The sequence below is a fragment of the Zootoca vivipara genome, chromosome 12 (assembly GCF_963506605.1).
Source record: "Zootoca vivipara chromosome 12, rZooViv1.1, whole genome shotgun sequence".
NCBI lineage: Eukaryota > Metazoa > Chordata > Lepidosauria > Squamata > Lacertidae > Zootoca > Zootoca vivipara.
The window spans coordinates 31,257,986-31,281,606 of NC_083287.1; the positions used below are offsets into that span (position 1 = coordinate 31,257,986).

At 41.9% G+C, this 23,621-nt stretch overlaps 1 protein-coding gene across 2 annotated transcripts in view; it reads right to left on the reverse strand.

The window, feature by feature from the left end:
• Positions 1–23,621, reverse strand: part of DYNC1I1 (dynein cytoplasmic 1 intermediate chain 1) — a 238,502-nt gene that overhangs the window by 77,092 nt on the left and 137,789 nt on the right. For both annotated transcript variants that reach the window (XM_035129401.2, XM_035129399.2), the window contains 2 exons: positions 23,250–23,349; positions 18,768–18,893 (listed from right to left, as the gene is read on the reverse strand). In XM_035129401.2, coding sequence (XP_034985292.2) covers positions 18,768–18,893; positions 23,250–23,349 — 226 coding nt within the window. The remainder of the gene's footprint in view (positions 1–18,767; positions 18,894–23,249; positions 23,350–23,621) is intronic.

The following is a 23,621-nucleotide window of genomic DNA, read 5'->3' on the forward strand; positions in this document are numbered from 1 at the left end:
AAGGCCTTGAAAACCTTGTTCAGGTGCCGTTTTTATTTCTGTTTGAAGTTTTTATTGACGTTATCTTGCGATATATCATTATCAGCTTTGGGAATATTTCATTGCACTGAAAACATGTTATTATTTATTAAATTATCATCCAAAATAAATAAGGAAATAATAAAACAGAATTAACAGTTTCACCAGCCGACATTACATAAATGTAAATGTAAATAATTGCAAGCGCTTTCCTACCCTACATGATTTTTTCTTCCTATCCCCCCCCCCACCAACTAAATAATAAATGTGGCCACAATTAAGAGATACAATGGCAGATGTGGGCTTGGTTTTCCTTGCTCAGATTTTTGCAAGATATGCTGCTTACAAGACAGAAAAAAATCGTGCCATATGTCAAAGCCTGCAAGCATATGCAGAGCAGGTTATCTGGATCATGGCCTAAAACTGAGATCTTAGAGTGTTACTTTACCTGCACATCACACTGTTATGCTCTTATTATTTCCCAATATTGCAAGCAGAGACTAGACTAAGCCAGGGTTGTCTTAAGACATATATTTCTGCCTGAGGTGGACACGATATTCCCCTCCCCTGCCTTCCCATATTCCGTCCACAAAATCTGCTTCAACTGGCACCTGAATCTTATTTCAACAAAGATGATGGAACGACATCCTTCCTCTACCATACCTGAGGGCAGCAGGCAAGTGTTGTGGGTTCTGCTGCAGCAGCCTGGCATCTGCCGCCTGAATAAGCTGCCTCCCTTTGCCCAATAGTAGGGCAGGCCCTGGACTGAGCTGAAAACAGCAGAGACCTCAGAATATATTAAAGCGGCTCTCAGGACAAAGAGTTATTACAAATCCTTAGCTTATGGGTGACTTAATTCAAATATTTCTCTTTCTGGCCATCCAGAGTCACATTTCAAACACATGAGAGCAAATGTTAACCATGTTCTCCATTATAAAATCCTTAGCCATTTGCTATGTTTCCATGAACAATAAGAAACTGCAGTGCAAAGGAGAAGTCTTAACCACAAAAATACTAAACAAATTTGTTATACGAGCTGTCAAAATGAATTCAGGATGGATCTTAATCCAGGCTTAATAAATATTATTTTATGGGTAAAGAAAATATTTTGATTGTTCCAATAGGAAGGATTCCCGCCCGCCCCACCACCACCACCTTTTGAACAAAAAGCATTCTTACTTTCCTAATGGTACATTTGTTTGCCATTTCCTCCCTTCACTGTTTTGATTTTAACTCTTGCCCACACATTTTCCCCATCTAAACTCCTTTTGAATATAATTTTAAGAATATACGTTTGTGGGATGTGTGTGCATGTGTGTGCTGCAAACCTTTTATTCATGATCACTCTTCCTGCTTTAAAACAGGGAGTCCTGTGGGTGGGGAAATGAGGCAAAATATGTGTCGGGAAGAGTTTCCTGCTTACTGGCGGTCCCCCAAATTTTGCAGGAAAAAATGTGAGACTTCATGCGAGGGACATAGGCACACATATCTTGAGGCCAACCCCTCTCCCAAATCCTTCAAAAGTTCTGCCTTATGGGCATGTTGATGCGTATGGGCAAGCTGGCCAACATTTGAATGTGGATATAGATCCGAGTTCTTTCCACATTCAACCACTACAGTGCAAGGCCTATACTGGATAGACACAGAAGTGCCTTCCCATCTGTCACTCAACATAACCCACATACACTGACTACTGCCACCAGAAGTGGATTTTTTTTTTTTACCCTGTATCAACAGTGTCCAATGCCTTTGTTGCACGTGAGCTTAATGTAATTCCCTTACGAGTTTCAACCTAATTTGATCAACAGGGTGTCTGTTTTCACTAGCACCCAGGAAGTTTCTATTCAAGACTGTGCATGGCGCTGTTTGATCTGGGCTGCTGCATTCATTTGCTTGCTGTCATACTTTGCTTTTTTTGGCTCTTGGCAGGCTCTTTCACAAAAGGGTACTTAGCTGGGGGCAGAGGGCTCCAAACTGGACTATGAAAAATTATGTTCTCAGGTGCAGTGTCCAACAGATGATTGACGCTGCCAGCTCTAATAGCTCCAATCACCTGTTTGGGGCAAGGTGGGCAGATTTGAGACAGCCTATTACCCCTCATAGCAGGATTCACTAATTTATGGTCCTGCAGATGTTGAACTACAATTCCTATCATCCTTTGCCACTAGCCATGCTATCTGGGTCTGATGGGAGTTGTAGTTCAACAGGAGGGCCGTAAGACTGGTATCCCCTTCCTCATGGGAAATCAGAGGTGCCAAAGCTAGCAGGACAGGTTATCTCCCCTGTGCAGATATATCATATGGTGCAGCAATGTACATTCTGGGCACCTCTATTACATTTTTGTACTATGTCTCAAATATTAATTGCTGAGACTTATTACCTTGGAACCTCAGCCAATAGTTTAGTCAGCTTAGATAACTAGAATTGATCTTTTTTTAAAAAAAACATATTATTGTGAGGTATAAGAAGCTGTGCTTGTGTATTTTATTGCTGAAAGCTCAACCTGATCACCCAAATCCGCCGACAGGAGGTGCTTTAGAAATAAAAAAATGTTAATAATGAAATTGTGTTATTGTGATAGGTAGATTTAAGGTATACACGGTGTCTTTATACTGCACGGAGCTAATTCATTCCTATTTTCTGAGTTCATGCGGTGAATCCATATGCTTTCCCCTTTGTTAATTTCTTAAAAGGTCACTGCCCCTCTGTGATCAAGCTTCCAGGGAAAATTTCAATACTTCAACCAGTGATTGAATGCTTTTAGCTTCACTTTGCAGAATGTATGGGATATTAATCATCGTTAAATTAATGTTGCTCTCATACAAAGATTCTTTTTTGGGGGAAGTAGGTTTGCCAGTCGTCCTGCTGTGGGGTCAGTGGGTGGGAGGCTGTTGATTTTAGACCCAGAGTAGGGGACAGTTGGAGCCAGGCTTTTAGTGATGGATCCCTTGGCTTTTGGAGATGCTGGAGCATTTCAAAGCAGTAACTGTTCTCCATCTCGTGCCAGATAACGCAGTATGATGCTCCACTGTTTGCCGAGGACTCCCACAGAGGCATCTCACATAAGGTAAAGCCATTGCCTAGAATTCAGACCAAGCTAAAAGGGAAATTGTGCTAACGGTTACAGGAGGAGATGCTACAAAAAGGCAAGCCAAGAAACGCTCGCTCGTCATGCACAGTGTGGCTGGCAAACTGCTGTGGAGGAAGAGACAAGAATTCCTTAGCAAGTTCTTTGTTATACTAATGTCAGGTTTCTTTGTGGGTATGAAATAGACACGGGCGGGGGTGGGGGAGGGTTCATAGTGATGTTCAGATGTGTCAATTTCACTTTCCTCTCAGTTCCTCATTTTTTCCAGTCTTAAATTCAGTTTTCCACATTTTCACAGTAATTTGTGGTATGTTTTTAAAGCTCTCCTTAAAATTCAACAACATAATAGTACATCTTTTTTCCTAATATGCATCTTTTTGTAACCTTAACACCTACATTTTTGTGAGCAACTGCCCCAATATAATGCATTTTGGGGGGCATTTTTTCCACCATTATTTGCATGTTGTAACCTGCTTTGAGGGTTCCGCCCCCCCTTACAAGCAAGTGGTTGGGGTGTGTGTGTGTGTGTGTGTATATAAATACAACTTTATGCCATTTTTCTCCCAGTATATGCCATGTTGCACACATTGTATCATTGGATAACTGCATCACAAAAATGGTAAAAGTGTCCATTTCAAAGAAGAACTGTGTTCACACGTTGTCTCAAGAAGTGCAAATCTGATAGTTTCTCACACAAATGGAAACAGAATCAAATCCCCCTCCCCCACCAAATCCCTGGGGAGGAAGTAGTCCCAATTAAGAACACTGCCCTGTGCTCAATTTCTAATAAGACATTTAAGGAGTGCTTAAACTGCTTTGGAATCTACATACCTTCTTGCCACACCCCTGCATTCCAGCTGTTTGGGGATTAATGATGATGACTCAGCCTGCCTCTTGGACATTACCCTAAGCCAGTGATGGGCAACCTTTTGAGCTTGGTGTGTCAAATTTTGCCAAAAAACTGAGCATAACTCAGGTCGTGTGTCACTTTGAGGGGGAAAAACCATAATTTCGCGATGTTTATAGTTTAAATAACAAAAATGTATAATTATAATATATAACTGTATTTAATAAACTGTATTTAATAAAGCCAAAGTCTCTTGATCTCTGGGTCTCTTTATCCTTGATCACAACAACTTCAGAAATGGGTCCAAAAGAGCTGAAATGCTGCTCCAGGCCTTGCTCATCGGTGTCAAAATTCAGCCCCCCCAACAAACAGCTTTCCTTCTCCAGAAGACATAATGGTGGTAGGGAGGAGTCGAAGAGACGCTTCCTGGGCTCAAGCAGCTGAAAATGCGTTACTAGTGACTTTTTTGTTGCTGAATTTCATGGGCTAAACCTGCAATTGAAGGTTGGTATTTTGTGCACTTCACGCCCAAGCAAGTGCTACTAACTTCATCTGTCAATCTGTTCCTTTTGTTGGTTTTGATATTATTTAATGCTGAGAATAAGGTCTCACAAAAATATGTAGAGGGGAAAATTGTGAGTAAAGCCATTGCTATATTTTTCAGGGTGCTAAAAGTGTCTGGTACTCGGTTCCAGGCACTCCATATTTCCTGTTCGTAGGGGCACTCCTCTTGATTCTCCTAGCGGCACCTTTCCAGATTCTCAAGCTTTGACCTCAAGTCAACAAACACCTGAGCCCAGATGCTGTCTTGAAATTCTGCAAGTTGCATCTCCAAATCATCAATTTGCATCCATTGGAAACCATTTAATTCCAAACTACTGTAGACTACTACATCAGGATACTTAATTATTTTTATGGTCTGTTCTAGGCTTCTAAATTGATTAAATCTATCACTGAACTGGTCAAGTAACGAGTCTAAAACATGCTGGTACTTTATATGCAAGGGTTCCATTTCATTTTGTACAGCTGCACTGGCCTTCTCAAAATACGTTTTTACTCGAGGAAAATACCTATAAGTTTTAGTTTCTACATCTCGCTTGAAAATGTAAAGCTTCCTTTCAAAAGCTTTTATGTATCCAAACATAACGTCAATACTTTTGCCAAAACCTTGCAACTTTAAGTTCAGTTCATTCATATGAAAAGAGAGATCTGTGAAAAACATCAGGGTGTTGACCCACTTATCATCATTGAGCTCAGGAAAGTTTCCCAGATCCTTATCCTCAAGAAATACCTTGATTTCTTCAAAGCACTCCACAAAGCGCTCAAGAACTTTGCCTCGGCTCAGCCATCTTACATTATTGTACATCAGCAGTCCACTGTAAGTGGAATCAACCTCCAGTAAAAGTGCAGAAAATTCTCGCTTGTGAAGGGGGCGAGCAGCTATTAAATTAACTATTTTTGTAACAACTGACATTAAGTCGTTTAAGTTGGTGAATCCTGCCTTGGCACATAAAGCCTCCTGATGAATAACACAATGAAAAGGCACAATCGGATGTCCAATAGCTTCCGTAAACAATTTGACAAATCCGACTTTTTTCTCCACCATGTTTGGTGCCCCATCTGTTGTCACTGACGCTATTTTAGAGATATCAATGCTTAGGTCACGGAATGTTTGTATAACAACTTTACATATTTCGCTTCCTGATGTACTTGTTGGCACTGATACTAACTTTATCAACTCTTCTCCCATTGTGAGACCATCAGAATATCGACCAATAATGGCCAACTGAGTATGTGATGTGACATCAGTAGTTTCATCAAGAGATATCGAAAAATATTTACAATTACTTATGTCTTTCTTTAATTGATGTTTTACGTCTGTATTCAGTCTCATTATTCGGTCTTTTGTGATATTTCTACTGAGTGGTAACTCAGATACTCTCTTAATAATTGCATCTTTATTCTGCATATCATGAAATAGAAGTGGTGCACATCTTATTAGAGTTTCTTTAAAAAATTCTCCCTCACTGAGTGCTTTTCCATGCTGAGCTATGGAGTGAGCAATGCTCAAACTTGCAGATGTTAAAGTTGCAGAGCCATTTACAAATTTAAGGATGGAATTAGATTGGGTCCTATAAAGGTTTAGCTGCCTGGAAATGTATTCCTTCCTTTCATCCTCACTTTTTTTCAAGAGCTGGGAATGATTAGTTTCAAAATGTCTATTTATATTCCACGTTCTGCTTACTACCGTTTCAGTACATAGAATGCAAAATGATCTGCCATTTTTTTCTATAATGCCATACATCTCGGTCCATGTCTCTTGAAAGGGTCGGCTACTGCTACTAGCACTTCCTTTACTTAACCTTGGTTTTTTATTTTTTGGGGTCTCCATCAGGGGGGCAGTGACAGAAGATATTTCTCACTTATCTCAGTAACGATGGTCAATTATAAATCAACAACACCCCAGAACAGTAGATTGGATTATGGTTGCTGTGGTTATGTGGTTGCTGGTAATGGCGATCACAAGGCCCCCAGAGATGAGTAGTGGTTGTCCTTATTGAAGTAAGATAAGATATTGTTTCCCCTTAAAAAAAAAGGAAAGGAAAAAGGGGAGGAAAAAAATTATTAAAGTTTTTTTAAAAAAAATTAAAAAGGGGGAAAATAAGGCAAAACCCAGAGGTCTTTCCCAGTGGGACTCTAGGCTCAGGCCTTCCTCGTGGCCCTCTTCAGCCCACCTCTCCCCTCACTCCCAACTCCTTGAGAGGAGGTTTCAAATGCATTGGGGTTGACCCCCTCTTTCCCTTGCGGTTTTTTGTGGGGGTTTTTGCGCCACTGCGGTCTCTTAATTACAAGGAGCAATTAAGATGCCGGGAAGGGGCTGCACAGTTGCTTAAACGTTTTAGGAATCAAAAAAATAAAGGAGGCTGAGTATTCCTCTCAATAGCATCAACACACACACACACACCCCACATACACACGCACTGAGCTACTCTCACATTGCCAATACTTACCCAGGAGAGAAGCAGGAAGGTAATGAGGCTCAGCAGAGGCTGCAGAAAAAATCCCTCCGAAGGCAGGTAGCGATGGAAATCCGATGTGGTGCAGCAGCAGAAAAAGGGTTTGAATGCTGCCGCGCCGGCCAAAATGTAGTCAAACCCTGCCCCCCAGCTGGCCCTATAGGCCAGCCAAGAGGCTTTGCAGGGCAGCAGGGAATAGGCTGGAGCAGGGGGCCAAAACACACCCCCTGCTTAGCGCTGGAAGCTGGAAGCGTTTGGCAAAGAGAGATCTGCAGGGCAGCAGGGATAGGCTGGAGCAGGGGGCCGAAACACGCCCCCTGCTTAGCGATGGAAGCCGGAAGTGTTCGGCAAAGAGAGATCTTTCAGCTGCCGGCAGGAGATCCCTCCCGTGTCAGTGAAAATGGCTTCGCCTGTCAGCACTGACACGCGTGTCATAGGTTCGCCATCACTCCCCTAAGCCAATGCAGTGTGTTTCATTCTTTTTGAATGTTTCGTGTTAGCAAAGGAGCCCATGCCGGTGCCCTCCGCACTTGGAGCTGGGGCAATGTTGATATGGGAAGTAGCCTTGGTGTACATTTGTCTCACAAAACCAAGACTTTTTGATGTTAACGGAGTGATGCAGGAAGTATGCACTATAGCAATTCCATGTGCAATGCTAACATAACATCAGATGTGGCCTAAACTACCTATGTGGGAGAGATACCCTTCATATTCTCAGAGGCATTCTGGGTTATTTTTTATTACAATGGTACCTTGGTTCTCAAACTAAATCCATTCCGGAAGTCCGTTCCAAAACCAAAGCATTTCAAAACCAAGTCACGCTTTCCCATAGAAAGTAATGCAAAATGGATTAACCCGTTCCAGACTTTTAAAAACAACTGCTAAAACAGCAATTTAACTTGAATTTTACTATCTAACGAGACCATGGATCCATAAAATGAAAGCAATAAACAATGTACTGCAGTCACACAATCAATCAATCAATCAGCAGCTGAACTGGATCCCACACAGTCACCAAAACAAAACAAAAAGAGCCACAAAAGCAAAAATGCAAAATAAATAGCAAAAGCCGACAGACCTCAGCGTAACACTCAAAATGGAAGCATGGCACTCAAATCGGAAGTGTAAAACTCAAAACGGAGCACGTTCAGCTTCTGAGAAAAGTTCGCAAACCGGAACACTTACTTCCGGGTTTGCGGTGTTTGGGTTCCAAGTTGTTTGAGTACCAAGGCCTTTGAGAACCAAGGTACCACTGTACTCCACTTTTATTGCATAGGTGTTTCAACTTTACTCCAAGATGATCAATGAAGCATACACTGTTCTCTACCCATGATATCCTAACCACAACCCTGCAAGGTAGGCTAAGCCAAGAGACTGACTGCCCCAGAAAAACATTGTGACATGTATTCATCACAATTTAGAAACACATAGAGAACATCCGAACAAGGCCAAGTATCCAGACATCTCACTCAGGGCATTTTGGGGGATGGAAGAAATTCACAAGCAGAGAGCACAGGTACACACAGCCTCATCTCGGAGCCACACTGGGAACATGGGACTGCTCTAGAAATACAATAATCAATGAAGGGTTCGTGTTCAGCTAGGCTAGACTGGAAAGGTTCATGTTTTAACTATAAACCTAGCACACATCTGGGAAGAGGAAGATTTGAATTCTGGAGACAATACAATATAAGGAGGTGACCATTCTGCGGAGGGGGTTCCGTTCCTGGTCCCCGCGTGTGTCGGCAGAGCATACTTAAGCCCGCCCTGTTCTACTCTCAAATGGTTGTCACCTGTATACAAGAGATTTATGCACAAATACAAAATATTTTCTAGCCAAAGTTTAGCACTTTTAGTCTTCATTGGAAAAATTACACAGCAATCCTAGACATGTCTACTCAGAATTCAATGGGATTCATTCCTAGGTAAGGTTGTATACAATAGCCTCGCAAGCCTTAATTATAGCCACAACTCTTCCATTGAAATCTACAGGACTTTAAAATGCTAAACATTTCTTTTGCTGTTAAACAGCTTTACAAACAGATAGCGAATTAATAAGGGGTCCTGCTAAAATGTGTCTGAATCTACAATTCATAGAATACAGATCTCACCTGGTTTGACAGGACCGTACTATATAAATGATATTATAAAACAAGAGGACATATTTATGCTTTCTATCAATGAAGCCTGTTCCAGCTTCTTAAACCAAACAAATGCTGTCATGTGCTTTTGGGTATCCATAATACAAGCCATCTGTGAAAGGCTGTTTTTTCCCCGTTTTTTGCAAAGGCATCCTTTCCAGGACGCTCTGATGATTCTGTCACTGCTTGGCAGGTCATCAACATCCCTCTAATCCCCTTCATGAAATAAAACTTGTGAGCAGGATCTTCTGAAGGAACAGGCGAAAGATTTGAAAGTACGCCATGCCTGCTTTCACAAATGCAAAGTTTTGCCTTTAATCAATGTGTGTTTTACTGTGCTGGTTGCCCCTACTGAAAAAGGGTATCCAAAAACACTGTTTTCAACACCTGCTAAAAACTTTATTGTTTAGGCAAGACTACTTAGAAATGTAATTTTATTTATGTATACAGTATTTGCTTTTACAACTGTTGATTTTATCTGCATTTTGACCATTTTATTGTCTGCTGTTTTCAAGGTCTGTTTTTTTAATCATTATTTCATTTTAATGACTATTTTAAACTTTATGTAAACTACCAAAAGACAGTTTTTGATTAAGCAGTATATAAATCTTGTTGAGTAAATAAATAGAATATATGGACAGGCTAAGTAGTCTGACCAATTTAGAAAGACAAGTCCGCTTAACTTATAGAGTGGGTGGTATTGCGGCCGGGCCTCGGGGCCTGCACTGATCCAGCCTGGGGCCTGAGATGGGCACTCTCCTAGCTGGGGCTTGGCCATGCCAATGGTGCTGGGCAGGGTCCTGCCCAGGAAGGCAGGCCCCACTGACCAATCAGCCCTTGGTGGGGGGCATGTCCGCAGTAGATTTAAGCCAAGGCGCAGCCGGGAGAGGGTGATTGGTTGCCGTAGGAGCTAATGGCTGGAGATCCTTATGGAAGGGGGCAAGTCTTTTTCCACTCTCTCCCTTGGCTGGAGGTGACATCATCAAGGTGTGTGTGAAATGGGGGGGGGGTGGAGAACCAAAAGAAACTGGCAGTCTTGGGACTGGAACTGAAAAAAAAGATATAGAGCCTTCCTTCAGAGTTGATGGATGGAGGTGATGGTAGATGGCACAACATAGTCGCTTCTGTGAGTGGAGAGCACCATCACTGATTAGGGGAAGCTTCTCCCTGCTGATCTGAAGCTACTTCACTGGTGGAAGCTAGCACAAAGGCCTGAAACGAGTTGTTTCAGCGCGGGAGGCCAGTGGCTTTGGTTACACTGGGTCCAAAGACCTGTACTTTCCAAAAGGGGCCTAATCCTTGGATTTTTGGAGCTGATATAGCAAAATATAAAACTATCTCACATACATACCCATTTTCTGTCCTGGTGGGTGTGGAACAGCAAGGTTTGGGATGCCACAGTGGACCCACCATTCTACACTATTCCACATCTCCCCTGCCCCGCAAAACTGCAGTGTAAGCCACTCAAGAGGCTACCATAACAAATCAGGAAGCACCTGGTGGCAAATCATGCCTAGTCCATGTAAGCTAGTATTGTCCACTCTGTCTGGCAGTTGCTCCCAATGGTCTCAGGCAAATCACATTACCTCTATACAATCTTTATAACCGGAGATTGAACCTATGCCCTTTTAAAATGTGTTGGGGGAGGTGTTATTGGGTTGTTCTTGTTTTTATTTTGATAATGTACTTTGCGGTTTTATATTCTGATTTTATTGTGTGACACACACACCACACACACACACACACATTTTACATCTGCATGACATATGAAGAGGATGGATGCAAGCAATACCTCTGTTAAATCTAATTCTTCCCTATCTCACACACTGGGGAAAAGAGATATCCCCAAGTTACCATGAAAACAAGGATTAAGAACACACATACGAGAGAGAGAGAGAGAGAGAGAGAGAGAGAGAGAGAGAGAGAGAGAGAGAATAAAATATACTTCATGCTTAGTCTGGAAGGTGAAATAATTATTTGAGCCAGGTCAGATGGAAGACTTTTTTAAAAAACACCCTTCAACATGCTATAAATATATATATATATTACAAGTCATGGTTTTATAACTCATAAAATAACATAGCTGAATTTCCACTTCCCTGCCCCCACAGTTTAAACCAGCAAGTGCCTAAACTTCTCCAGCCAAGGGAAGCATTTTCTTAATGCTTCAGCTAATAGGTGAATATGAAGTTTCATTCTCAGAGGAATCAAGAGACACATATGATAAACAGTTTAAATGTGGGGGGGGGTTAGTATGGGTATCTTATTGCTGCTGGACAAAAGCTTTGTGTGTGGCTTAAGGGTTGTCCACCACAGCCTTCACACAACTCTGTGTGTCCATTCCCAGTATTTCAACTGCACCCATTTTTTGTTTTGTTTTTGCTATTAGTCATCATTTATGGGCTGGGTGGAGGTGAAGATGCAGCTTTAGACTTATGTAATGCTTTATTAGAAAACAGAAATAAAAGGCTGCCTGCTTGCTAAAGTTTGATGGAATGGAAAAACAGGCTCAGAAAAAGGATGCCACCTGGAGCTCGGGAAAATTTGAAAGAAAGGAAAAACCTTGGGGGGAAAGTGATGATGTCTTTTACATCCCGCCCAAGACTGTTCACTATCCCCTTTTCAAATAACAGCCACAGAATACTATGATATAATGATTTATGCGCTTGAAATCAAGGAGGAAGAGGCGGGAGAGTTAGTGTCCATCGTTCATATAAAGGACATATAATGTTTGCCACTTAATTACAAGTTCCATCATTGTCAGTGAAATGAAAGGGAAAGCTGTACGACTTTCAACATTGTCCTTCATTACTAGGGTATGGTCCTGGGATCTTTATCCATGTGATGAGCATCAGTATGGCCTTTTAGCACCTAGGAGACATTCCTGCATTCCTTTACAGGACTTGGCATGTGAACTTCAGAGAATCGATTCCAGAGATATGAGCAGATATTTATACTAAGCATCCGTAGATGGATGGGCAAAGAAGAAGGAAATGAGTATTAAGGAAGTTGGATTGGAAAAAAATGAAAAGAGGACACCTAAAATAAAGGTCCGGGAGAATCAATGGCTGCTGCACACACACAAAGAGACTTTTTGGTAAAACACAATATTGCCCATATTGCCATCGTAGCGATGCGTCAAACGTGCTCTCAAGAATCTGGAATTCTGGCAGCCTCAGAAAACAGGCCACTGGAGCACTGTATATATCAACATATCTTTACTTAGGAAAAGAAAACAGCAAAGGAGAAATGAAAATCAGGGAAGGAAAGCAACTCCAGCCAACATTGGCCACTAAATACAGATTTTCAGTTAACTTCAGTGTGTTTAATTCTAAGATAGGCATTTCTGATTCCATCCACCCAGTTGAAAAGGGAAAGACCACACCAGAATAAGCAACAAAGGGTGGTCAGATCCATAATTTAATGACAGCGTATGGAAGCCACTACAGAAAACTTGGGGGTAGGAGGCATAGGGGAGAGAAACATTCTATAGTGTGGTTAAGGGGCTGATTTCTAGAACCAAGCCACAGTATTTTCCAAGCCTGGGCAGCTTTTATTGAAATTAAAATAGAAAACCTAAGGCCATATCCCACACAGAAATTGACAGGTTAGCAATGACATGGAGCCTACCATGGTGAGTATGACTGGATGGCGACGCTTTAGAAAGAAAAGAGAAACATCTGCAGAACCCAACACCACACTGCCATGTAGGAGCCATCTACCAAGCATGGCTGTCAGTCTGCAGTTCTAGGCAGCCCAGGGCCACTTCTGCATTTCACAGATTCATAGAGCTGGGTCCCATCTAGTCTCATCCTTGCCCAGAAGCAAGACTTTCCACCTGTCACTGTAGTCTAGCCAGTTGTGGCTGTCCTCATGGCAGCAATCAAAGATCCTGGTTTGGTCCTGATGTAACATTTTTTTTTCTTCCACAAAGGATGACCCATGGAAGCTGTTACATAAGAATGTGGGAGCCAGGGCTCTTCCAGGTGATGTGATGATTAAGCATTCAATCTGATTTATTCTTCGCACATAATTTGTGTGGAGATTGTACAGTGTCACTCTTTATCAAGCATTCATTCATACATACCACAAACATTTTCTGGGTGGTTTGGTCTTTTTTTGGGGGGGGGAGGGGGTTGGTTGGTTGGAAGTGGGTTTGATGCCAAAGAATGCCAAATCCAATTTAATTGTGCAACCTAAATTTGCCAGTTTATGACTGAATCACACCCGCAAAACAGCAACAGCCTGGAAATGGCCCCCGTCAATTTTGCAGCATAGATCTGGAAATAAGAGGTAACTGGTCGAGAATGCAGCAGCCATGCTTTTTAACTGAGCCACATAATAGAGATGAGGACTACTGGACTTTAAAGTTATGCAGTAGTTACTACATAGTTCCAAGGCTCAGTTCAAAGTGCTGCCTTTGACCTTTAACACCCTAAATCAGCCTTCCCCAACCTCATTCCAGATGCTGTCGAACTCCAACTCACTATCAGCCTCACTGGAAAACTGGATATATTAGGCAAAAATTGCATATAAATGTGTAAATTAAGAGAAATGCCCACTAAAATGCTGGTGATTTTTTGTGAGGTATCTAAACACACACACACACGCAGAGAGAGAGAGAGAGAGAGAGAGAGAGAGAGAGAGAGAGAGAGAGAGAGAGAGAGAGATTCAGAAATGTGTCAAACTGAAGCTCGGGAAAATGAGTGAAAATGAAATTGACCGGTTCATCCATCCTTATCTGGGAATAAGACCAATTGCCTCAGTGTGGTTTACTTCTGAGTAAACATGCCCAGGACTCCAGTGCACTTTCAATTCTTGGAAAGAAGCAATTAAAACCATGCTTTTGTTTGTGTTTCTTCAAGCTCGATGAAATGCATTTATCAAGACCTCACCAATGGCTATTGTTTTTGAAAACTGGACACGGTCGATAAATAAAACTGTGAACACTGGAAGTCTGGGATGCAGGTTAGGGAACATTTCCTTTGCAAATTTTAATATATATTATATATGAAATGAGACTAAATAATAACATAGTTGGTTTCCACTAAGTAATCAAAGAATGACATCATTATATATATATATATATATATATATATATATATATATATATATGAATCAGTGAAGTCAGCTTTTATTTGGAAGGCCAAGAGTAAGCTCTCCAGCCAAGGGTGAGTTCTTTTGATCACATGAGCTATGATTAACCAGTCAGGAAAAAGAAATTCTATCCAGCCACTATTCTGCTCCACTATTCTCCCCACCCTCTACCCCATAAGTACGGTAGCTCAAGCATGGTTGCAGCTAGCAACACTAACAATGCATTGGGGAAGAGCACTTAAAATATCTGTGGGGATTTTTAAAGAAATAGTGTCATGGCATTTCCTGCAGTCGTATGCCTTTAGCACAATCTTAAATCCAGATTCAGGTTGTTTGTGGTTTCAAACTGGATGTAATTTTAGTGGATCTCGATCAGAAACATAACAAAAATGCTGACTCTCGTGGCAGATGTGAAAGTCCTCACATGATTCCCCATTCACTGAATCCTTCCTTATTTTTAGCCTCAGCATGCTTAAATAGATTAAACAAAACTTTTGATTTTAAATAGACATGTTGGTATTGACCTTGAAAGCCCTAAATAGTTTGGCATTAGAGGTTATTTGAAGGATGGCAAAAACAAGAGACGACAACTGCTTTTTCTCAAAAAGTGCCAAGTTTTCTTGGTGCCCAATTTCTTTTGGAAAGAATTCCTCTCCTCTTCAAGGGCTGATCTCGATACTGACTTCTTCATTCAGGAGCTTATTGAGTCAAAATCTGAAAGACTAGCCACACACATATAAACCTGCCCAGGGCTTAAAATTGGCATCAAAGGCCTTTCTTCTCAGACTCACTGCCATAAGATGTATCAGAGTAGTATTCTTCTTTGGCGATCACTTGTAATCGAGTATGATTGTCTTCCATAGTGTCTTCCATAGAACACAGTCTTAATAGTGAGTCCGTAAGTGACAGTGGAGGCCAGTTCTGAATACACACATCCTTCCACAATGAAGTCATTGTTTTCCGGGCAGGAGTTGATCATGGTGAGGGTTGCCAAATTTCTTCTTATTTCTTCTTCTTCTTTGGTGATCACTCGTAGCCGAGTAAGATTGTCTTCCATAAACATGGTTTTAACAATGAGTCCGTAAGTGACTGTGGAGGCCAATTCTGGATCCACACATCCTTCCACAATGGGGACATTGGTTTCTGGGCAGGAGTTGACCACGGTGTGAATTTGCCAAGCGTGCCTTCCTCTTAGCACGTTTCTCCCTTGCATCCTGAGTTTGAGTGCCTTCAAAGCCCATGACACCTTTGGTAAAGACTGTTCTCCAATTGTAGTGTTTATACTACATTTATTTAGATTTGCCTTGAGAGAGTTTTAATCCTCTTTTGTTGCATTAGGCTTTCCATTTTTAAGTTCGGAATAGAGTAGTTGCTTTGGAAGATGATAATCAGGCATCCAAATAACATGACCAGTCATGAAGTTGATGCTGAAGAATCATTGCTTTGACACTGGTGATCTTTGCTTCTTCCAGTACACTGGCATTGGTTCACCTATCTTCCCAAGTGATGTGTAAAAAATTTTCGGAGACACCATTGATGTAATCTTTAAAGGAGTTGGAGATGGCTTTTATAAGTGGTCCATGTTTCACAAGCATGCAGTAGATAACAATGGCTCTCAAAGTGAACCATTCACAGTGAGATCAGCTGTTAAAACAGGGTTGTGTTATTGCCCCAACTCTATTTATTATTTTCATTGCCATGATCCTACACTTTGTCGAAGGGAAACTCCCCACTGGAGTAAAAATCATATATCAAACAGATGGAAAACTCTTTCATCTGAGTAGGCTGAAAGCAAAGAGTAAGGTTACCGTAATTTCCATCATATGGCTTCAGTATGTTGATGACAACGTAGTGTGTGCACACTCAGAGGATGACCTCCAAACCATCCTAAATATCTTCACAGAAGCTTATGAAGAGCTGGCATATCACTCAACATCCAAAAAAACCAAAGTGCTGCATCAACAAGCACAAAACAACCCCTCTGCAGCACCACAAATCCAATTCAATGGTGTAACGTTGGAAAGTGTCAATCACTTCTCCTACAGGGGCAGTTATCTTTCCACAAGGGACGACATTGATGCCGAATTCCAGCATCGCCTGAGCTCGGCGAGTGCAACTTTCTCCTGATTGAAGCGCAGAGTGCTTGAGGACCAGGACATTCGCAGGGAAACCAAAATGCTTGTTTACAAAGCTATTGTACCATGAAAGCTATCAGAGTAGTAGGCGCTAGAGAGAAATAGCCTTTTCAGCAGTGGCCCCATACTTGTGGAACTCCTTCTCACATCTTATTAACTTTTAAACAGGCCTTGAAAACCTTATTGTTTCAATACCAATTGGGTATTTCAACTGGTTAAACTGTTGCTGGTTTTTGCTTTTTAATATCTGAATTGTGCAAGCCTATATACTGTTTTTGGACTGCCGTTCATCTAAGAAAAGCTGCCTTATACAGGGTCAGACCAATGGTGCAACCAGCTCTGTATGGTCTACACCAGGCATCCCCAAACTTCGGCCCTCCAGATGTTTTGGACTACAATGCCCATCTTCCCTGATCACTGGTCCTGTTAGCTAGGGATCATGGGAGTTGTAGGCCAAAACATCTGGAGGGCCGCAGTTTGGGGATGCCTGGTCTACACTGACCGACAGTGGCTCTCCAGGATTTCAGGCAGGATCTCTCTTAAATCTACCCGGAGATGCTGGGGATCAAACCTGGGACCTTCTATGTGCAAAGCACATACTCTCCCACTGAACTACAGCCCTTGCTTTTAGTTTTGCAATTGTAATAGCATTGTTTCAGTTGTATTTTATGTTTTTAATTGTTTGTGTGAGCTGCCTTGGGTGGCATATAAACACTCAATGGTCCAGTCCTCTCATTCTGTTAGCACAAGGATTTATGCTTGCATAACAGAAGCCCCAGTAGATGAAGAGCAAAGCCATCAAGGTGGTAGCCATTGATAGTCTTATCCCCCTTGGATATGTCTAATCTTCCTCCAAAGCCATCCCAGTTGGTGGCCACCACTGCTTCTTGTGGGAATGAATTCTATAGTTTAACCATGTGTGAAGAAGTGCTTCCTTTTGTCTAGAAGAACATAGGTTCCCCATCCTATGAGGCATCTGGAAGGGGAGACCCAATGAGGGATCCACCTGGTTTCAGATGTGGATTGAACTACCTGTCCTCAGGGGCATGTGGGAAATGACTCCTGGAGACACACCCTTCATGTTGGAGACATGCCTCTTGATTTCCTGCCTCAGGTGTTCATGACAAAGCACTGAGTGACAGCAATGTGACATCTGCACCACAACCGCTAATCAAGCAGGAATCGGTGGGAATTGTCAATTGTCACCTTGACCTCGTTTCTACCATGCTGTCGGCAAAGCTGCTATCCACGAGCGCTCTCTGTGCCGGTGAACGGCTGCAATATCACGGCAAACGATGCTAAAATGGAGCGCCGGCTGCTCTGGAATATAGAGGGCAGAAGGAAATTTACGTGGGTGGGAAAGCACATGTTGCCAGCTGGAGGAGGAAGTGGTACACCACACTTACTTCATAAGTGTGAGGTTTTTATAAACGAACTCTCTTGAGGATTGCTTAAAATAGACAGAAAATGACACACGGTCTCCAACTGGGCTATGCTGTTGTTTTAAAAGATTGCATGCACTCTAAAAACATTAGCATACTTCCTTGTGCTCTTTCCAAAAGGCTATATTTTTAACCTGAACCTCTTCCGAATGGTGGGCAGTTGAGTTACACAGCACGGTACGAAACAAACCGCTTCACCTTTTCCCAGAAGGGTAGCTATGTTAAGTCTGTTGCAGCAAAATCTGTGTTGCCCACCAACACTCTTTTGCAAGCAACGACTGATGATAAAGCAGTTGTAGCTGTCTGTATTTTTCCTGCATTCCATTTCCTTCTGACCTCGATGTTGACAATCTTTACCCCAGAGCCATGAGTATATCACACAGAGATATACACATGGCTGGGAACGGCAAACACAGAGGTCGGAGGGAAATGAAATGCAGAAAAGTACAGGCAGTGATCATGACATAATTAACATTATTAACTCCAGATAAAACTTCGTGCATCTGATGAAATGGAGGCTAATCCATGAAAGCTTATGTCAGCCTTCTCCAACCTGATGCCCTCTCACACTTGCTGAGAACACAGGAAGGCATCTTATAATGAGTCAGAGCATTTGTCCATCTACCTGGAGATGCAAAGATTCTGCTCTGCCGCAGAGCTATGACCCTTCCCCCAAACATAGGAAGTTGCTGTATACTCAGACTATCAGTCCATTGAGTTAAATGTTGTCTACGTTGACTGGCAGTGACACTCTGGAGTTCCAGGCAGGGGGCATTCTTAACCATACCTGAAGGTGTTGGAGATTGAACCTGGGGCTGTCTGCATGCAAAGCAGATGTTCTACCACCACCAACGGGTTGCAGACCACTAAGGGGCTAATGGAAGTTGCCGTCCAAAACATCTGGACTGCAGCCCAGGTTGGCAAAGGTTGATTTATGCCATAATAAATTTGTTAGTCTTTGAGATTATCTTTATTATCTTACCTGACAATGAAAAACATACTCGGGGGTTGTTTTCTTAAATTTCATGTTCCAGACCAAGGCCACGCCATCAGGTTCATGCGGAGCATCTTCATTGTTGTTATACGAAGCAACCATAAGCTCTGGGTACTGTGCAGAAAAAGGATATGCTATTAAATTTCCTCATGCCAAGGGGGAAACAAAGTTTTAGCTGCTGAGAAAAATCAGAGGAGTTCAAAACAAAATAGAAGATCAAGAGGACAACAAATTCCAGTGGGTCACCCAAAATGAGTAAGAGTGTGTGTGTGTGTGTTTAGTATTTCTGAAATGCATTCTGAGCATTTTATCTTTGGGGAAAATGCAGCTGAAAAAAACCCACTACAGGAAAAATCCACATAATCTTCTCTCATTTCTAATATGGTGATAACTAATATTGGTCTATCTTACAATATATTGTATTATACTAAGTTTTAATTTATAATCTGCATTGTTGTACACTGACCTGGAGTCTTTTTTAAAAGAAAGAAAGAAAGATTCCTTGGTTTACAAGAGTATGTGCAATGTCTCTTTTTTCAAGTTGCATTTACTACACACCCTAGAGTCTATTTTGATCCTTTGATACTTACCTAGGAGTAACTGCCACCATACACAATGGGGCTTATGCTTAGGTAACTGTGTGTGTGTGTGTGTGTGTGTGTGTGTGTGTGTGTGTGTGTGTGAGAGAGAGAGAGAGAGAGAGAGAGAGAGAGAGAGAAGTAATTCCACTCTCAAGATAAGAGTATAAAATAAATGTGTTTCACCTTTTTTTATTTATTTAAAATGTTTGAAGCTCGCCTTTTCAGACTCACACACACACACACACACACACACACACACACACACACAAAACAACAAGGCGGCTTACAATGAAAAGAACGGGTAAAAATATACTGAAATCGTAAGATGAACAGCAGCAGAAATGTCAGATACGCACTGGGAAATAAAACAATACAAGTGCAAGTTTAAAAACCGTAATAAAAACAATGGATGATTAAAAAAAAAAAAGTAGCTGAAAATCTAGTACCATTTAAAAACCACTGGAGGCACATAAAAAGAAGGACTCCATAGGCAAGACTGTGGGGGAGAAGGCCATTCATCCATCTTTATTGACTTATAAAAACATTTATCTATCACCAACTCATATAAAGTATCAGTTATAAAGACAGCATAAAACCATTTATAAAATAAACATAAAAATACTAATAATTGAAATGACTGTTTCTACATGTCTCCTCAAAGGTGCATCTTGAATCCCATGGGGAGACTACCTGGCAGGGGGACTAACTTGGGATGGAGGTGGGTTGCAGACAGCAGGCCAGGATAAAGGCTGGGTTTTTTTTTAAAAAAACTACAACCAACAACAACAGTTTGCTCCTCACATTTCAGCAGTATTGGACATCTGTTTTTAATGTTAACAGAAGCTAATGGAATCGTAATGTCTAAACTATGCCTTCCATTTCATATCAGGATTGCCAACTTTTTTATGGCAGAGCTCTTCTGCCTTTGACAGCTGCAGGACAAACAGAAAGCTAGCCTTCACGACAGGAAAAGCTTTTGTGCTTATCACTCAAGCATTAAATAGCATTGGAGAAGGAACTATTGTAGCATACAGATAGGGTTGCAATATATCCTTCAACAAGGTCAGTACCTATATTTTCCCCATGTGAACAAGCCAGACTGGCTCCAGAGATAAGGGGGCCTTTGGCAAAATGTTCTGTGATGGGCCCTCTCCTATGTACAGTAGATGGGCCTCGAAGGGCTAACCTGGATGCAGGCGGTAACAATGCAGTGATGCAATATTGGGGGCAAATGATCTGATGCTAGCAGCTAGTGTGGTTTTGAAATCTGTGACTGAAATTACTGTTACTGAAATTGAAATCTGTGAATGAAATCTGTGACTGAAATTAGGGTTACCAGACTCAATAGAGGACAGGACTTCTGTGCCTTTAATTGCCCTGCTCTCTTTTGAGTCTGGAAACCTTAAAGAGAAACCAGCAGACCCTTTGCTTGGAAATTAAACAAAGGGTCTTCTGGTTTCTCTTTAAGGTTTCCAGGCTCAAAAGAGAGCAGGGCAATTAAAGGCACAGAAGTCCTGTCCTCTATTGAGTCTGGCAACCCTAACTGAAATGGGCAGTTTTGAAAAGGTTCAGTCCACCATCTTGATTCAAAATGGCATCCAATTTTATCCAAACATTAACATAAACCTGCTCCTTGATCTCATGAACTGTCACACAAAATTTGGTTGCGCTATCTTAAGCGGTGTCCATATGGAAAGGGAGGAGACCAACAACTTCAATTAAGGCAAAATAAAATTTTACAACTTTCCAAAAGTTACAGTAGAAGCATAATACTATCCACCGTTTATCGCCATCATGGTGATGCGCTCTCTCTCTCTCTCTCTCTCTCTCACACACACACACACCTTTCTAGCAGAATTCCATTCGGCTTGATTTGTGTGAATTCCAACATGCCTTTGTTAAACGGTGCACTGTACAGTGTACTATTATCGCAGTGTGCTCTGATGCGTCAGTCCTACTTAGCTGTCTTTTGCACTCCAGAGGTGAGAGGTCAAAGCGCTCCCTTTGACGTAATGCACACTGACACTGAGAGCAGTTAAGGTGTACATCCAAGAGGAATAAGGCTTCGGAGGAGAGAAGGTGAGATGGGGCCACCCCAGAACAAAGCAACAGGAGACAGAAACATGCTTGTGCGCCTGAGGGCACAAACAATTACATTTTTTGGCAGTTGCCTTCCAGTTGACTTTATCTCGCTGTCCCGGGAATACAGTAAATGCTGCTTGTTAAAAACCTATCAGATAAGAATTCCATGTAATTTCCAGCTCCTTGAACAGCCTGAGATAAGTATCTCCTCAGGCTTGTTTCCCAGTTCTGAACAAATCCACATATGCTTACTGACCACCCACGTGCCAACGCATACCTGTTGCAAAATGGATTCGATTAAGACGCATAGATGCTAAAAAATTCCCTTTAAATGTAGCTGTGGTCATATCTCATAAGCATATTACTCCAAGGTTTGCATTATCTTCCTCAAGCAAGCTACAAGTTTGAGGCTCAGACAACGTATTTATTGAGCATTCATCCTGATACGCTTGCACAAAGCTTACATGGAGGTTAGATTATACCTGGTCTCTATGAAGCATTCGTTCCAATTTCTTTGCAGGGAGGTTATGTGACAACGAACATCCATCCTGCATTCACCCTGGTTTGATTGTGGGCTGTTTATACACCTTCCCGTTACTCATTTGTTCATCCCACACTTTTCAATGCACTCCCCCATGACTTTTCTAACCACAGAAAGTCCGTTTCTTTTTAAAAGTGGATTTGTTGCACTAGGGTGACAGAGCACCTTAATTCACTGTGATTCCACAAACCTTATTTCCCTGGCATGTGTTTGAATAGCAATTTGAACAGTCATGGCTTCCCCCAGAGAATCCTGGGAAGTGTAGCTTCTTAAGGATGCTGAGAGAGTTGTTAGGAGACCCGTATTCCCTTCACAGGGCTAGAGTTCCCAGAGTGATTTAACAATTGATCACTCTGACAATTGTAGCTCATGCAGGGAATAAGGATCTCCCAGCAATGCTCAGCACCCTCAACAAAGCGCAGGATTCTTTGGGAGAAGCCATGACTGTTTGAAGTGGTATGATACTGCTTTAATTGTAGAGAGCAGATAGAGCCTTCGACTGATGGTGGCTCCCTGGCAGAGGTCTTTCACATAGCATACTACCCAGTTTATCAGTCTTTTTAAACTGGAGATACAATAACAGGAGTTGACTCTGGAACCGTCCACATGCAAGGGATGTATTCCACCACTGAGGCATGGTTCCTTTATCAAAGTCACATGGTATATATACAAATTGCAGAGCAACTTTAGGTGTGCCCAAGAGCTTGTGGCAAGTGCAGTGACATGTTTTATTTTGCCACCAATCTTGGGCCGTTGAATCTTACGGCATGAGGTCCAGCGCCGAGGGCCTTCTGGCGATTCCCTCACTGCAAGAAGCAAAGTTACTGGGAACTAGGCAGAGGGCCTTCTTGGTAGTGGCTCCTGCCCTGTGGAACACGCTCCCATCAGATGTCAAAGGAATAAACAACTATCTGAGGTTTAGACGACATCTGAAGGCAGCCCTGTTTAGCGAGTTTTTTAATGACTGATGTTTGAATGTATTGGAAGAATTGGAATGTATTGGAAGCTGCCCAGAGTGGCTGGGGAAACCCAGCCAGATGGGCGGGGTATAAGTAAAAATTATTATTATTATTATTATTATTATTATGTAACAAATCTCCCTCAAACAGCAGCTTGCCATGCAGCATTTGTGGTACTGGGGAAAGTGGTTCAAGAAACAAGTCTAAGAGCTTGGAACTAGTAGCACTGTTTCGTTTCATTTTCAGACTCTGCCAAGTTATATATATATATCCAAAGTTGGTGTGCTTTTATAAACACAAATCTTACCTGAAGGGACCAATCCATACAAGTGACAACCCGGTGCTTAGACCAGTGCTCATCGTAGAACTGACGGTTAAAGGAAAGGTTAGCTCCAGCTTGGACATCTCTGTATGGGTTTGAAAGAGAGTTACACTTAAAGTTGTGGTTGGTTTACAATTCCAGCCTTGGCGTCAGCAGCTGGCATGCTAAGGCAGATGCTGAGGCCCCAGTGACCCACTATGTGCCCACCACAGCTGACTCTTTCCCTGGGCTCTCAACACTTGGCAGCTGGTTCTGCAGGCCTCCATTTTTATTTTCCACAATGCCCTGGAAAACTCATAATGTCAGGTCCTCCAGGGCATTGTGGAAAATTAAAATGGTGGATCAAACATAAGAAGG